At 43.5% G+C, this 15,534-nt stretch overlaps 1 protein-coding gene across 3 annotated transcripts in view; it reads right to left on the bottom strand.

Annotated features, from left to right (window-relative positions):
* The window catches only part of LOC142560656 (KICSTOR complex protein SZT2-like), a 276,101-nt gene that overhangs the window by 153,070 nt on the left and 107,497 nt on the right, over positions 1-15,534 (bottom strand). For all 3 annotated transcript variants that reach the window (XM_075672892.1, XM_075672893.1, XM_075672891.1), the window contains exons 24-26: positions 14,145-14,394; positions 9,240-9,997; positions 1,119-1,254 (exon numbers count right to left, since the gene is read on the bottom strand). In XM_075672892.1, the coding sequence (XP_075529007.1) occupies positions 1,119-1,254; positions 9,240-9,997; positions 14,145-14,394 (1,144 nt within the window). The remainder of the gene's footprint in view (positions 1-1,118; positions 1,255-9,239; positions 9,998-14,144; positions 14,395-15,534) is intronic.

The following is a 15,534-nucleotide window of genomic DNA, read 5'->3' on the forward strand; positions in this document are numbered from 1 at the left end:
TGACGCAAAGCTTTTGTGAACGCTATTTGAGCTCCCGCTAAATCGGTGAAATAGCGTTCCCAACGCAAAACCCAAACGCAGTTTGCGTCTCGCGCATGCGCAGTGGTTTCGACGCTATTTCTTTGGGGCCCCAAAACGTTTGGGGCCGCTATTCTAAAACTCTCTATTATCTTTAACTATGCTTATTATGCAGTCCAAAATTGGATTGGCAGATTGAGAGCTCTTTCTTAATTCAGTGGACAGTGGTGCATGGCCGTTCTTAGTTGGTGGAGCAATTTGTCTGGTTAATTCCGATAATGAATAAGACTAGCCTATTAAGTAGGCGCAGGGTTCCCAGCACCTTACAACTTTCTTATAGGAACGGCTCCTGGCCGTGCGAAACAGAGCAATAACAGGTCTGTGATGTCCTCAGATGTCCGGCGCCACAAGCGCCCTACAGTGAGGGAAGCAGCACATCTTTATCCCTATCTGAAAAGACTGGATAACCCATGGAACTTCTTTCATGGTTGGGTTAAGGGCTTGCAATTGTTCCCCTTGAAGAAGAAATTTCCAGTAAGGGCGATGGGGTCGCAATTGACTGCACGATTGTTCTTGTTTCTATTTTTTCAGTTTTTATATTTAGATGTAAAAAGAAAGCTGATGCTGCAAGAAGTCTCGGTTGTTTTTCAAAGTCTGGGTTCTTCTTTTCTTTTCTCTCGTTCCCCACATATACCGAGATTCATGGGGTCGTGCTACCAAGCAGACCTCAAGAGCAAAATTAAAAAGAAATTGTCACGAGGGCTTGCATGTGTGAAGATTTTGTGGCATATGAAGTTAGGCTAGAATTTCTCTCACTTGCCTCTGAAGCAACCTCATGCATTGTTCGAGAAACGCAGGCATTTAATGCTAACAGTGCCGCAACGCTGCGTCTGAGAGTTTTGCCAAGACGAGATGTTGTACTGCATTGTCTTCAAGAAAGCTGGCATTTCTTCCTGAAGCAGGTGCTATGTTGCTCTTAAACGTACTAGACAGTTTTGAAGTGGACGACTAAATGACTAGGAATCAAGCAAACCAACAAACAGGCAAGTCTGTTAGCAGCAATTCCCTTGTCACCCGTCTGGTATTCATGACAAACTTGCCTAAACACACCATACACAAAGCTTTTGGAGAAAGCCTTGCGCAGGCGCGAACAGTGCTTCCTTGCTGGAAAGCGGTCACTGCCAAGCTCAGAGTCATCCGACTTGGGCTCTGGTGAAATGGTCTTGTAAGGTGAGCCTGAAATAGATTTGAAAACATGCAATGCAGAAAACTACACATTAACCCTTTAACTACCTATCTTGAGCTGTAATCATCCTAGGTGCTTATACCAATGTCACCAAAAGGCAAACTTGTGCAGGCTGCAGCCTCTTCCGCTTTGCTTGCCAGAAGAAAGCCAGGTCAACCAACTCAGTTCGAGTCGCACATTCAATCTATTAATCTAGCTATTATCTGTTCGAACAATCACAGTCGAGCCTTACATGTGTTCTGAGGAAAAGCCTCTTGTTTAGAGCAGGTGTATTTCATTCGGGTGAATATAACAGGTAAACAGGTGAATATAACAGGTAAAAAATTTTTTTAATCCGAATATAATGTGTTCCCTTTCTACGAGAGAACTTGGGAGAGTTAAAGGAGTACTGACCCATATTTTTGAAATTGTAGAACTTCTACCACACAATTCTCAAACGTAAAAAGATGACACTTAGGAAGTGCAAAAGTGGGGAAACACTCATGAGGTTTCTCATATTATACAAAAGATGTCTCGAAATGCTGGACCTGGGGTCACTAACATCATATCTTGACATGGAGTAATATTTGCTGACATCATATAACTGTAAGGCTAGCTACGCTAATGTTTTCTCATAAACATGTAACAAGAGTGCTGCATGCATGCAAAAATTGGCAAGAGGCGTCTATTAAATGCACGCAGCCCTGTTTGATGCAAGCACTGCAGCAATGAATTCAGGCACTTGCTGTCCATCATCCAACAGGTGAAGTCGTCAGGGGCATTCGGCTTTAGTTTGGTTTAGTTTAGCCTGGCTACACTGACATGTGGTAGCCATAGTGATTACAGGAATGAAATGATCCTGTGCGTTGTCACATCACGATGCACCCACATCCTGGGTGTACTGAAACTGAAGCTGGTTAGTGGAAGCGAGTATCATGGTAAACTATTAAAGGGGTCCTGAACCACCATTCGGGTTTGGTGAAAAAACTTAGTCCGTGAATAGCATATGCTGCTGTGAACATCTAAGTCAAGTTTTGCAGTTGTGTACAGCAAATAGATCTTGCAAGCGCAGTGTGAAGTCACCTTTCTCTCGAACATTCTCTTTTCAACAGATGCCTGCTCCTCGCTCTTTTTTGGGCGCTTTATTTCGTAATATGGCAGATACCCATACATGCCTGTTATTGGCCAATACCTGACATCAATCAAGAAGGGTGCCTGAATCAGTGCGCTTATTCCTACTGTTACTGTGTATATTTATTGACGAAGTTTGATAAAAAGGCTGAGGTAAGCAAAAATATGCTTTCAAATTGCAATAACCATTACGTACTTCCAGAAGAAGCTGACTATCATCTGCTCACGCTCGGCCGCGGCAGCTCGCGTAGGAATTAAACTTTGGCCACCCTGCTTATTGGTTGGTGTTGTAGCCGTTGGGTCTTGCTAATTTCAACAAGCCTCATACCGCGTGAAACTTATGGTCAGACCACATGCACGCTTGCCAGCGGCTCTCCTGGCTGCCCGCTCCTGCTTACATGCCTTGGCAGACTAATTGATAGCGCTTCAAGATGCGCAAGTTGGACGTGGCTGCTATCCATCGGTAAAGCTGGTGAAGGACAAAGCTGGTCTGCACCATGTAGCACGGTCAAACTAGAGCATATGAGCACAAGCATGCACTCAAGCCTCGTGGTGCACAAAGCAAACACTGTGCATATGCGCTCCAGTTGCATGTAGCTGCGGTCTGTTATGTAGCATAGATACCGCAGCCTTTGCGGCATCTCGTGACGAGTCCACTGGCTAAATGCACTTTGGCTCTCTGAGAACAACTGCGTTTGTCTTATGTTTAGCGTCATAGGCACCAAAATCGGAAGTAGTGGCGTCTATGTTAACATCCAAAATCAAACTTGAACTGCACACCACGGTGACATTCAGTAGGTGGAGCGTTGTGGGCACGCCCCGTTCCTTCATAGCCTTCACAGTGCAAGGCATTGAAGAAGGAGCAGAAACACCACGAAGGGAGTGTTTGATTGCCAATAACTCTACTTCTGCTGAATGCATTGAAGCCCTTTTTGTGGCAAAGTATTTCTGAAATAGCCTATTTTAACTTCAAATGTGTTTATTCACTTTGATAAAAAGTGGTTCAGGCCCCCTTTAAGGGAGCTCTGGCGCCTGCCAGTATTTACCTTATTTTTTTAGGTTTAGAGGCCATGGACCCTCATTTAACTTTTAAAAAAATTACAAGGCAGAACATGTCAGTACTCCTTTAACGGAGGCGCACACTTGCTAAACTTCAACATACGCATGCATGTGTGCACACACACGCACACGCACAAACACAAAAGAAGGTGTTTGCCTGGTGCCTTCAGTGTCCGGTTCTCTTCTTTTTTTTTTTCTCTATTACTTTTTTTTGCTGTGCACAAGAAGTTCACAATTTAACAAATAAATTTAATGAACATAGAGCAGTGAAACCAACGAGTCCTCGGAGGACGTTTAGTATTATCATAGTAAGAATCCTGAAATTACCATCAGTTTCAAAATACCTGTGCCAAACTTGGTGCAGATTACACTGGAATTCCACAGACATTGTGGGCCAAAAATTTATTTATTTATTTACTTATTTATTTATTTGTTCATTTTCACATACTTTCAGGTCCACTGCAGGAATCACAGAAAGGGTGATAAGGCACTCTTGAAAGTGCACGATACGTCAAACACAATCAAAGTGGGAAATGGTGCAACATAATACATTTGGATAGCAATAGAAATAAATGCATTGGTGTATTGGACTAGACAAAAAATGTATAATATATATAAAAAAACAAAACAATATGCATAAACTAAAGAACGTTCTCTAAAGCTGCTTTGAAGTTAGAAGTGTCAAAAAAAAAAATTTTTTTTTTTTTTTGCCTTTTGACCAATGACAGCAACGGTGCTGGGAAGGAGGTTCCAGTCGATGCAAGTTCTTGGAATAAAAAAAGTGGCTATGTGCACTGGTATGACAAGACGGAAAAGCTACAATGTGTCAGCGGTAAATGCAAGAAGAAATGTGCTGACGGGAAGTAAGGAGAGAATTTCTTAAAACTGGATTATGAAAATATATTTTGTGGAAGAGGCATAAATGTGTGGATTTATGGCACAGTGATAAGGCTGGAAGATTAAGGGTGTTCTTCGTAGCCATGACAGAATAGTCATGAGTGTAGTTCGGCAGAATAAAATGAGCGGAGTGATTCTGGATGAGTTCAAGGGTTAGACTAAGATTGCTTTTGATTTGAGTCCCATATAGTGCATGCAATGCCATTTTAGGTCTTACCAGAGTTTTGTGAGGGTTAGCTTCAGCGATGTGGGTGCAGATGAAAAATTACAATGTAACTATCCTAGGGTGCGGTCAGAAGTGCTAGCAGCCTTAGCAACATGCATTTTCCATGAGATATCCTCGGAATTGTGGATACTAAGATACTCATATGCATCAACAGATGAGAGGCCCGTGCCGTTAAGATACTTGCACATGTTCGAGCTGTTAGGTAAATGGGATACATGCATGATTCTACATTTCATAGCATTAAGCTTCATGAACCAGTCACTGCCCCACTTTGACAAATATTGAGGTCATCTTGATGGCCCTGGCTGTCAGTTGCGATAGCGAACACTGAAGCTTTTCATTGCCAATTTGAAGATGGACGTCTTGAAAACTGGTGCTAGCCTTAGGATTTCTACGAAGTAGATGTACCTTGAGCCCGGATGGAGCCAACTGCACAACTGCAAAGTGCATGCCAACCTCTTAAAGGGACAATTAGCAGATGCTAGTCCACTAACTTGCACAGGCTGCAAATTTTGTCCAGAAAAATGATCATTTAGTACTGAATCCCTCATTTTTAACAATCGGAAATGTGAGTGAAATGCACATTGTAAAAAAAAAGTCATCAAGTAAGCACGAAAAACAAATTTCTTAAAAAAATGATTCTTTCCTCATGTTATCTCCAACTGGTATGTTCTAGATGCAGATGTAGTCGCATGTTTAACATTAGATTCATGATAACATGTGATTTCCAACATTGAACTGTGATTTCCTATTGCACTAACAATATTTCATTTACACCATGTAAATTAAAAAGAAAATTACACAGGTAAGTGTTTTTCCAAATATATTTTGCATTGCTTGGTTTGATCATTCCTATATATTGTGTTACTTGTGTAGTTAATTCCTCTATCAATAGTGTATGCATCAGAGCATGCTCCCCCCCCCCCTTGGGAGGCTTGTATTTAACAACGCAGTCGACATTAATTCCACTTTGATGGGAACGACGAAATTGATAGAATTATTCGTCCGGTCGACCTAAACAATATACATAAAAAATGCCAAAACAGACTACTTATTCATTTGGCAATACTTCCCTGATCTTAATGCCCCTGTCACACAGTAGATATAATGTCATCTACAATTAATGACATTTGCTCATAATGCCATTTGTTTGCTGTAACAGAGTAAAACAAAATGACATTAGCTGAAAACAACATTTCAAAACGAATGAGTTCGCCAAACTCACTTGCATTCGTTTTGGAATCTAGTGTGTATCCTGGGCAACGGGAGCCTGCCGGTCAGCTTCGCAAGCAGTATATGCTTTTTTGTTTTTTAACAAAAAATACTAACTATTGTTCTGTCAATTTTATTACCTAATTATTACTTTAATGACCTTTAAATGCATCACATTGCATAATTAAAGAAAGCTGCTCACAGTCGGGCAATTAGAGGGCAATCCGATTGACTTTACGTAAATGCACACATATGTTTTACTATGGCACGCCCCAACAATGTGCATATTAGCGACCTACATGCACATCAGAGTGGCAATGACACACAACTAATGTTCTCGTTTGTTCCCCTTCAGCAGAGGTAGTGGATGTGCCCATCATGCTTTCGGTCACGTTGCTCGGCTGACCTTCTTTCGACTTGGCTTGACTCGACTTGGTTGGTAGTGTCGACCAGTTAGTGATCCAAAAGCATGGTGTGAAAGGGAGGATCACATATACAAACGAAATTTAGCTTATTTGAAAATAACAACTGGACAAAGGTGGGTTTGACGCTATTCTTGCCTCTATTAGTTTTTGCTGTGTGACAATGTCTGTGATAATGGCATTAACCTCAACAAATGCCATTAGTTGGAAATCACATTCGATTTGCCTTGTGACAGAGGTTTAACATTCCCCTGAATTAAATGCGTCCACGCTTTCTATGTGCCCAAAGTAGAAAAGTAACATAGAAATGACATGAAAGCTCCTAAATAAACTAGAAATCTAATGCGCACCTGGTTTTTTAGCAAGAACATGGGCAAGGGTCTCATGTGTTTCACAATGGCAGCTGGTTTTTTAAAGTCAATTTTGCCGCACAGTCATAAAAGTCATCTTCGCCGCAATACATTCATGTTATTTGGTAAAGCATACAAGCGCCACGAAGGTGATTTTGGTTTTGTACTCGACTGCACCGGCGCAGGCAATTCTTGGCCCAATTTTCTCGAGGAAAAAGAAAGAAAAAAAGGTGAGCCTTAGGACTGGGTAAAAACCGTAATCAGACATGGTGAGCTACTGTTAATTTTTGAAAATCTACCTAGGGCATACTGAAAAATAGGCAATTTGACAGGAGATGACACATGTTCAAGGCATTCGCTGTCCCCTAAGCTCTTACGAGACAGCCGCTGCCGCTGAAGGAGTCACTATTGGGGTCACCAAGGGGTCAGGCATGCGCGTGCTGAATGATCAAGTTCATATTATCTAGCAAAAGCCAACTTTAGGAGCCCAAATAGCAAAAGTTCGGGCCCATAAATATGCATAAACGCTGGCCAGGACCTTCGTTAGGGATCGAATTAACCAAAATGATCGAATCAACTGGAGTCAAATTAATGGAAGTCGACTGTATACTTTTTTCGGTTGCGTGCACATGTCCTTTGTCATGTAGATTCTTTCCTTTAGTTGCAAAGCATATGCTGTTACTGCATAATCCTGTATTCATTGCCCACTCCTGCTTAAGGCCTGAAATGCATAAATAAATAAGACTTGGCTTCAATTCATTGTTTTCTTATAAAGTGGAAACAATTATGCATACAACACTTGATCAACAAGCAATGCTTTCTCACCAAGCTACACTGAACCACAAGTGCTTTCACATACATATGCTGTCAGCTGATTGAGAATGGTTGAACAAGTAATTAAGATGTGGTAAAGAAGCTAACAGGAGAGTTATAAGAACACCAACTGCTGCAATCCAAAATTCCACTCGTGCAATGATAAAGGATGCACCTTAGTAACTTGCGATTCACTGATGATATTGCCTTGCTTAGTAGCTAAGGGGACCAACTGCAATGCGTGCTCACTGACCTGGAGAGGCAAAGCTGAAGGGTGGGTCTAAAAATTAATCTGCAGAAAAATAAAGTAATGTTTAACAGTCTCGGAAGAGAACAGCAGTTCACGATAGGTAGTGAGGCACTGGAAGTGGTAAGGGAATACATCTACTTAGGACAGGTAGTGACTGCGGATCCGGATCATGAGACTGAAATAATCAGAACAATAAGAATGGGCTGGGGTGCGTTTGGCAGGCATTCTCAGATCATGAGCAGCAGGTTGCCATTATCCCTCAAGAGAAAAGTTTATATAACGGCTGTGTCTTACCAGTACTCACGTACGGGGCAGAAACCTGGAGGCTTACGAAAAGGGTTCTAGTACTTAAATTGAGGACGACACAGCGAGCTATGGAAAGAAGAATGATAGGTGTAACGTTAAGGGATAAGAAAAGAGCTGATTGGGTGAGGGAACAAACGCGAGTTAATGATATCTTAGTTGAAATCAAGAAAAAGAAATGGGCATGGGCAGGACACGTAATGAGGAGGGAAGATAACCGATGGTCATTAAGAGTTATGGAATGGATTCCAAGGGAAGGGAAGCGTAGCAGAGGGCGGCAGAAAGTTAGGTGGGCGGATGAAATCAAGAAGTTTGCAGGGACAACATGGCCACAATTAGTACATGACCGGGGTATGAGAATGAGAGAGGCCTTTGCCCTGCAATGGGCGTAACCAGGCTGATTATGATGATAAAGATGATGATATGATGTCTTCGTGGCATACAACATTGCATGTCTCTTTATAAAATCTTCTTCCATGAAAAAAAAAATATATATATATATATATTTAGGTATGTTTCTGGCCTTTTGACCAAATACAATTTTTATTAGCACTTTATTAGAGAAACTTAGGTTTCACCTTAGTGCAAGCACACAATCAAGCATTTGAGGAAAACCTGGAAGTGTAGTCAACAACACAACAGAAGTTGACATGCCGAATGTGTGTCTGCTCCTGTTCATCTTGTCTGCTGTGTCATTTCCATTAAAGCGCACCCACACTCACAAAGGACAACAGTTGCACGATTGACTGTGAATGGCAAGAGATCGCAAATGGTCACCAAGGAGTGACTCACAGCGACCGATGGCAAACCCAACCTGACTGTCACCCCACCAAATGGTCTTGAGATTGGTGCCATTCATGACTGCTTTTTCACTGAATGAGTGAGTTTGGGACTTCTTGATTAGGTAGCATAATAGACAAGACAACAAGCAAGATGATCTTCTTTACCTCAAGTATACAAAGCTTCCTGTGATCCGGATCAACGGGCCACATGTGAGTCTGCATTCTATCGTGCACCCGCTTGCCCGTCACTTCTTTTCACTTATGCTATTCCTATGCTCTCATAGCCTACTTTGATGGCGAGTTCGTACAAGTGCCTTGAAATTTGTGGTGGCATTGTCAGTCATGGCTTTGCAGTCCCTATTGCAAAAAAAAAAAGGAGCAGAAAGCTCACATCATCTGCTCACATCATCTATCACATCAGTTAGCCTGACTGTGCCTGCAGTCGATGTGACTAAAGTTTCTCTTAAGAAAGCATCCAATCTCTCAATGCTTGAGATTGATAAGAATCATAACCCTTAATGCAGGCTGAGTGATGTTACCAAGAGACTCACCTTCTGAGCCATCTGCCTTGTATTCCACCCAACCGGGTTCTGATCCGGCCCGCATATTCTCTTCTGACCGGGTTGTCAGGTCAAGGTACGTGTCCTTCCACTGCCTCACACCGCCTTGGTAAACCAGTCGGCCAATCACAGCCGACACTGGCGCATCGTAGACATACACCGGAAGACTGACAGACACCAGGCGCCGAGCGGCCCCTTTGGCTTCCTGCGATTTGGGAGATGTGCTGCCATCGTCGTCCCTCGCAACAGGCGGGCATGGTGTCGAAGTCCTGCACTGACTTTGGCTGCCAAAGTCTGGCAAGTCAGCCGATCGTTGCCGTGGCAGCAACTCATGCTTCTCAGCTCCATGCGAAGACAGTGCTGGGTCAGAGTGCGAAGTCGCCAGCTGCCGAAAAGTTTGAGATTCTGCTGCATTGTACAAATCGCACACTTCGCCAGCAGCAGGATCCTCTGTGGCAGACGACGTGAGAGCCTCGCGGTCACTACAGCTGATAGCGACTGGCTCGGACGAAGACTCTGTCTTCAACACAACATAGTCCTTAGGTACACCACTGGTACCATGACTGCCATGGCTGTGATGAACCTCTGCTTCCAGTGAAGCGATTTCATCGTCTGGACACATCATGAGGCGCTGGAGGTTTTCAAACGTCGCAGGAATAAAGGTGAGAACCACGTGTGAAATGGGAGTGGTAGGGCTGCTTCCGGCAGTGCTGTTGGCACTCGAAAAGCTGGCGACGAAGCAACGCCAGCTGCAAAGGGAGAGATTGTGAAGGCACCCATCACTCACAAGTAAAGTATTCTGCAAACATGAAACAATACACTCTAGTCATCATTTTCCTTTTGAGCTCAGTCTCTTAGCTAGGAAATAATGATGGCACCACTCCCTGTCTTAGGCAACTTTAATGATATTCAGCTTGGGAAGTGCTAGGCTGGGATAACATAAAACTATACCACTCTGTGTTTATTCCAAATCCACCCTTACCCTTTGTAGTTGGTGAAAATTGCCCATGTCCCACCCACGTGAGCGAGGAATAGCTTTATTTTATAGTGGGCGGGGCCTGAGCCATTTTGGCTAATCACAGAGCGCTAATGGCGGATTTTTAATAAAAAGAGTGAAGTAGTTTTACTTTATCCTGGCCCTGTTCAGAGCAACAGACTGGAAGCTGAGGTAAGATAAACGCAGTTGAGTGCAACAAAGGATTAGATGGTGCAATGGACCTAAGAAATGGGCGAACATAGATTAGGTTCAATTGGCTGCAGGTAAACAGCAAGTGAAGATCTCTTGGAGAAGCCTTTATCCTGCAGTGGACTTAGGGTAGACTGATGATGATGATCGTGATGGACTGAATCATCAGTACAGTGACTTGCATTCGCAAAGGCTGTCATTAATGGCTATCAATCTGCTTTGTCATTGTTTACCAGCGCATCAATGACACACAAAATATGCTGTAAAACGGTTTATTTTCACCTATGCTTAATTTACATGAATTTTGCTATAAAAAAAATGTCGCAAGATTTAAGGGCACACAAAATTTTCAGGGACGACATAATGCCACCATGTGTAGTGAAAGCTATGTTAAAAACTATGAATTTATTTCGCCAGCTGGTTTTCATGGCTGTACCCTCTAAAATAAAACGTGGTGCATTCTATTTAGGTGACTGTGCAAGCTTTCGCTACACCAGTCTGTTCAAATGCTGTATGGGGAATGACTTGCCTCGCAGAGGAGAGCCAAACTTTGATGAGCCTGGAGACGTGCAGTGGCTTCATCAGTGAGGCAGTTAGAGGTATTTTCATAGCGAATAGCTCTCTTAGGCTCTTTTGGACGATTTTGTGGTAGACTGGCCGTACAAAGGTGGTCGAATTTGGTTGAGGGAAGGCGACGAAATTACTGAAAGGAAGGGTGCATGCTCTCGAGCAAGTGAGCTTCGAAGAGGGGTGAGGGGTAAGGTGGAGGAGAGGGGAATCCTTGCCAAGCAGTTGGAAGCGGCAGGAAGGAGTGGCGGTTCACACTGTTGGTCATTAGCTAGCTCATTCGTTCATCCCGGGTAGGCAAAGGAAAGGGCACATGTTCTCAGGCAAGCGAGTGGCGGCAGGGAAACTGGTGGGAGGAGGAGGGGAGGGTGTCGCTTGCTCTTTTGCTCATATTGCTGGCTGCCTAACAGTGACTAGCCCATCGTGGATGATGCGGCGGACAAGAATCCATAGCGGATTCTTGCCTACAAAAAATACATCGCAGAAGCAGGCGAGCGTTCCATCGAACATTGACGGCACTGACACCCCACCAAAGAGAGCAAATGGCCACATTCTCTCTCCACGGCTGCCATAAAGAAACTCCAGCAATGCAAGGGAAGGTGCTGAAGGAAAGGGTGCATGGCTCTCGGGCAACCTAGTTGCCGGGATTGGTGGCAAAGAGGGGAGGGACTGTCGCTCGCTCGCTTGTTCATTCGTTCGGGCTATTTGCTTACATGGACAATCATTGCTGATGGTTTATGCATAATGTTTTCATCTTTTCCATGCTTGAGCTGTGTCACAATTGTCTCAGCATAAAATAAAATGTTAAAGGGCCCCTCACCAGGCCCCACAGCAAATTTGGTTATACACTGGAAGCTGTTACGTGTCCTCTAGGGAGCGCTCTGCCACCAAAATTTTTCGACTCAGTTCATTAATAGCCGAGATAGAAATATTTCAGTGCCACGAGCCCATGATTTCAGGAGGCAAGCTCCACTGCCAAGCGGGACACTCTCTCAGCTTGCCCCGTCTAGCCTCTGCAAGCGAAATTCCTTCCCTGCGTTCTTCATACCGGACCTCGAGGATCCCGTGAAGCATACGTCATGGGCCCCGCCTTCATTTTTTGTTTTCTCCACGCTTTCTTGTGGCGCGGCACGTTTCTGCTGATGGCGTCGCGCGAGCTGTTGCAATTGTCTAGTTTCGCGCAGTGCACCATTTTGTGCACTCAGCACGAGGGCTAGTGGTAAAAGTCTGTGCTACACAAATACTGAGACGGAGACAAGCGAATCACAGAGCATGATCCCATGCTGGAACATGGTAAAAAATTACATAGTTTCAGTGTCTGCGCGCGCGACTGCACGATGTGGGAACAAGCAGATGAAACAGAAGTACATCTCTTTTGCTGCGTTGCGAAGTAAAAGAAAACATGCACACGTTCGGTTTGTGTGTTTTATTATTTCTCTAAGCTTTAATTCGTCTATTCAAGCAACATATTACACAAATAACAGATGTTGACTTGAATAATTCTCGAAGTCACATGTCACCACTAGCGACGTCACAGTGTGACCACGTGTATGTAGGCGCACTAGCACGTGTACGTCCTCCTCTGGCTTGGAGCACGGTGGCCACAAGGACAAGAGAAAATGACACTCGGTCTGAAATTTCAGGTTTTTCCATGGTGCATAGCGATGTAACACTCTGCAGACGCAATTGTCAACGCGCAATGTATGCTCTGTGCTTTTCATCTCAAAATGGCCAGATCTGGTGAGGGGCCCCTTAAAACAATGCAAAGGAGCTTCTGTGGCCCAACTGACCTGTACAGCACAACCTGAAATCACGCAGAAGAGGGAGAGGGAGATAAAGGCAAAGGAAAGAGAAGGAGGTTAACCAGATTATGAAGGCATTGCGGGCTACTGTGGGTTACCATGGTAGGTCGGAAAACCTACCAACGTTACCACTCTATCATAAGGACAATTTACTTAAAGCAAACCAGTACATCCATCGTAATCGTTTGTATTTTATTGCTCCAAACTGCCGTCTTACTAAATACCCCCTTCGGAAACACAGAAACTTGGTCCATAAAATGAGGCCACATTACGGCAAACAAAAGCTCGATTACCAGATTCCAGTCGTTCTCAACAACCCACCTTTAAGTGCCATGTTTGATCTCCCTAAGAACAAATTTAAAAAAGACATCAAACAGTTGCTAATCAGCACTGACTCAATATAATCTCAGTTTTTTACTTAGCGAAGCATCTCTTGTTGTCGTGTCAAGTTGTTTGTGTGTGTGTTTTCTTTAGCGACCTCATGCCATGTTTATACACTGCCTTTGATTTATGGTGCACTGTCTTTGTATCAGAAGCAATATTTTTCCCGATAATACTGTCATTTGATGCAATTTATTTTGTTCACTATCATACTATGTTAATATTTATTTCTGTGTTGCTCACTGCTGTATCAACTGTTTTGGGGAACTGTGACCTCGTCAGGCTTTACTGCCTTTTGTCGCAGTTCCCTCTTTCATCTTTGAAGGAAAATAAACCTCAAACTTGTATCCCTCGCTGGCTACCCTGTACTGGAGAAGGGGGAAAGGAATGTGAAATCACGAGGTTTAGTAGCCATGAATATGTCTAAAGTACCTGATTCAATGAACAATTACTGCTGCAGCATTTTCGTGATTTACACTGTGTGGATTCTTCTGCCCACATGGAGCCTGTTATTGCAGCTTTCTCAAGCTCATCAGTGTATATATAGAGAAAAATTAAAGAAGCATTTATTTGATATAATAAGGGACTACTACTACTACTACTACTACTACTACTACTACTACTACTGTGACTACAACTACATCTTTCCCTTTCTGCTAGTAATACTACTGCTAATACTATTGCTACTACCACCACTGGCTTTTACTCCTACTGCTTGTAGTACTACTGCTACAAATACTACTAACACTGCTGCTACTATTATTCCTAATCCTACTACTACTACTACTACTATGTCTTCCTCCTCCTACTGCTAGTACTACTTGTACTTATCTCGAGCCAGAAAGCCCACAACAAGGCAGAGCGATTAAGGAAAGCAATAAGGGAGAGATGAGAGGATAACATGCAAACAAGGAACGAATTCACAAAAACAAATGGGAAAAAAGAAAGAAAGCTACTCACGAGACAGGAGTTGCCTGCACAGGGGGCACAGCAAATGGCACGGGGTAGGCATGCTGGTCGCGTGGGCGGTTGTGAATCTCATTCGGCAGCAGCGCCTGTTCCTCAAGCCCAAGTGGCACTTCGCGGTCATGTATTGCATGCAGGTTGTCCAGCAGCTGCTCGTAGAGGAGGTCATTGGGTTGAGGGCGTGGACGCCCCTCACAGTCCACAGGGTGGTTGTTCGCACCGTCCCCGCCAATGGGCCTCAGCTCTGCAAGCACGCCCCATGTCAAATGAGACCAGTTTTTGTGAAAAGCTGTGGTGTGTGTGACCGTGTTAGTAACACATGCATACAAAAAGGAAAAGAAATGACAGCAGGCAACTGAAGCAGAACCTTTCTAGCGGCAGTGACCGTTCAACAACAGTGGTCAATGACCTTTTGACAATGACAATGACAATGGCCAATGGCAGTGACCTTTTGAGGGTCACTGCTGTACATGTACCGCCAGCATAAATTGAAGCAGACACAGGGAACAGCCGATCAGAATGTCTATTTTGACTAATAACATGAAAATATGACATGTAATTTCCCTGCAGCTGGTTTTTAAGCATGGAGTGGTCCCAAATGAATGTTTAGGAGCATAAGAAGTAAGCCACTCTTACAAGTGAAGGTGAACCTGAAAATAAAAGAATGCATTGGAGCAGTTTCGGAATTGGTTGCGTCTGAATTGGTACCTTTAGTACAGTACAGTCCACTTCAAAAGGAGACACCTAATTAGCATTCAAACGAATATGACTTTAACATGTCAACTACAAAAGAAAAAAAATTCCGGCAGAACCCACTTCATGATGAATGTCAGCATTAGTGCAATTAGCATTAGTCCAATGTAGTGAGACACTGTATTGACACCACAGGTGCACGAAGTGGCAATCTCACTGCCAACCACAATCCCAAATGGTACGGATGATATCGCGACCCCAGCTGAAACCCCACAGTATCTTTATTATTTTAGCTGAAACTCTGCTGCAATGCCGATCAAGCATTCGATACGGAGGTCTCTGTTGTCGATGGGGCACTGTGCTGTGTAAGGATACATACTAGGCTTGTTGGAATATTTGAAATTTTTTAATATTCGACAAAATTTCAGTATTTGAAGTATTCAAAACGAATGAGTACATGAATATGCATATTTCTCTGTGTATAAGTTGCACCCCTTGATTACAACACCCCAGAAAGAAAAAAAAATTAACATGTATAACTCTAGGAAAACAATTGCTTACAACACTCAATTTCTTTAAAAAGAAACAGCCTCCATTCATCGTTGCAGAAATCGTCCATGTCATATCGTCGGCTAGCTGCTCTGCTCCCCATGTCGTCAGTGCCGCTGATGACGGAGAACTTTGCCCTAAA

Source organism: Dermacentor variabilis, chromosome 10 (genome assembly GCF_050947875.1).
Source record: "Dermacentor variabilis isolate Ectoservices chromosome 10, ASM5094787v1, whole genome shotgun sequence".
Taxonomy (NCBI): Eukaryota; Metazoa; Arthropoda; class Arachnida; order Ixodida; family Ixodidae; genus Dermacentor; species Dermacentor variabilis.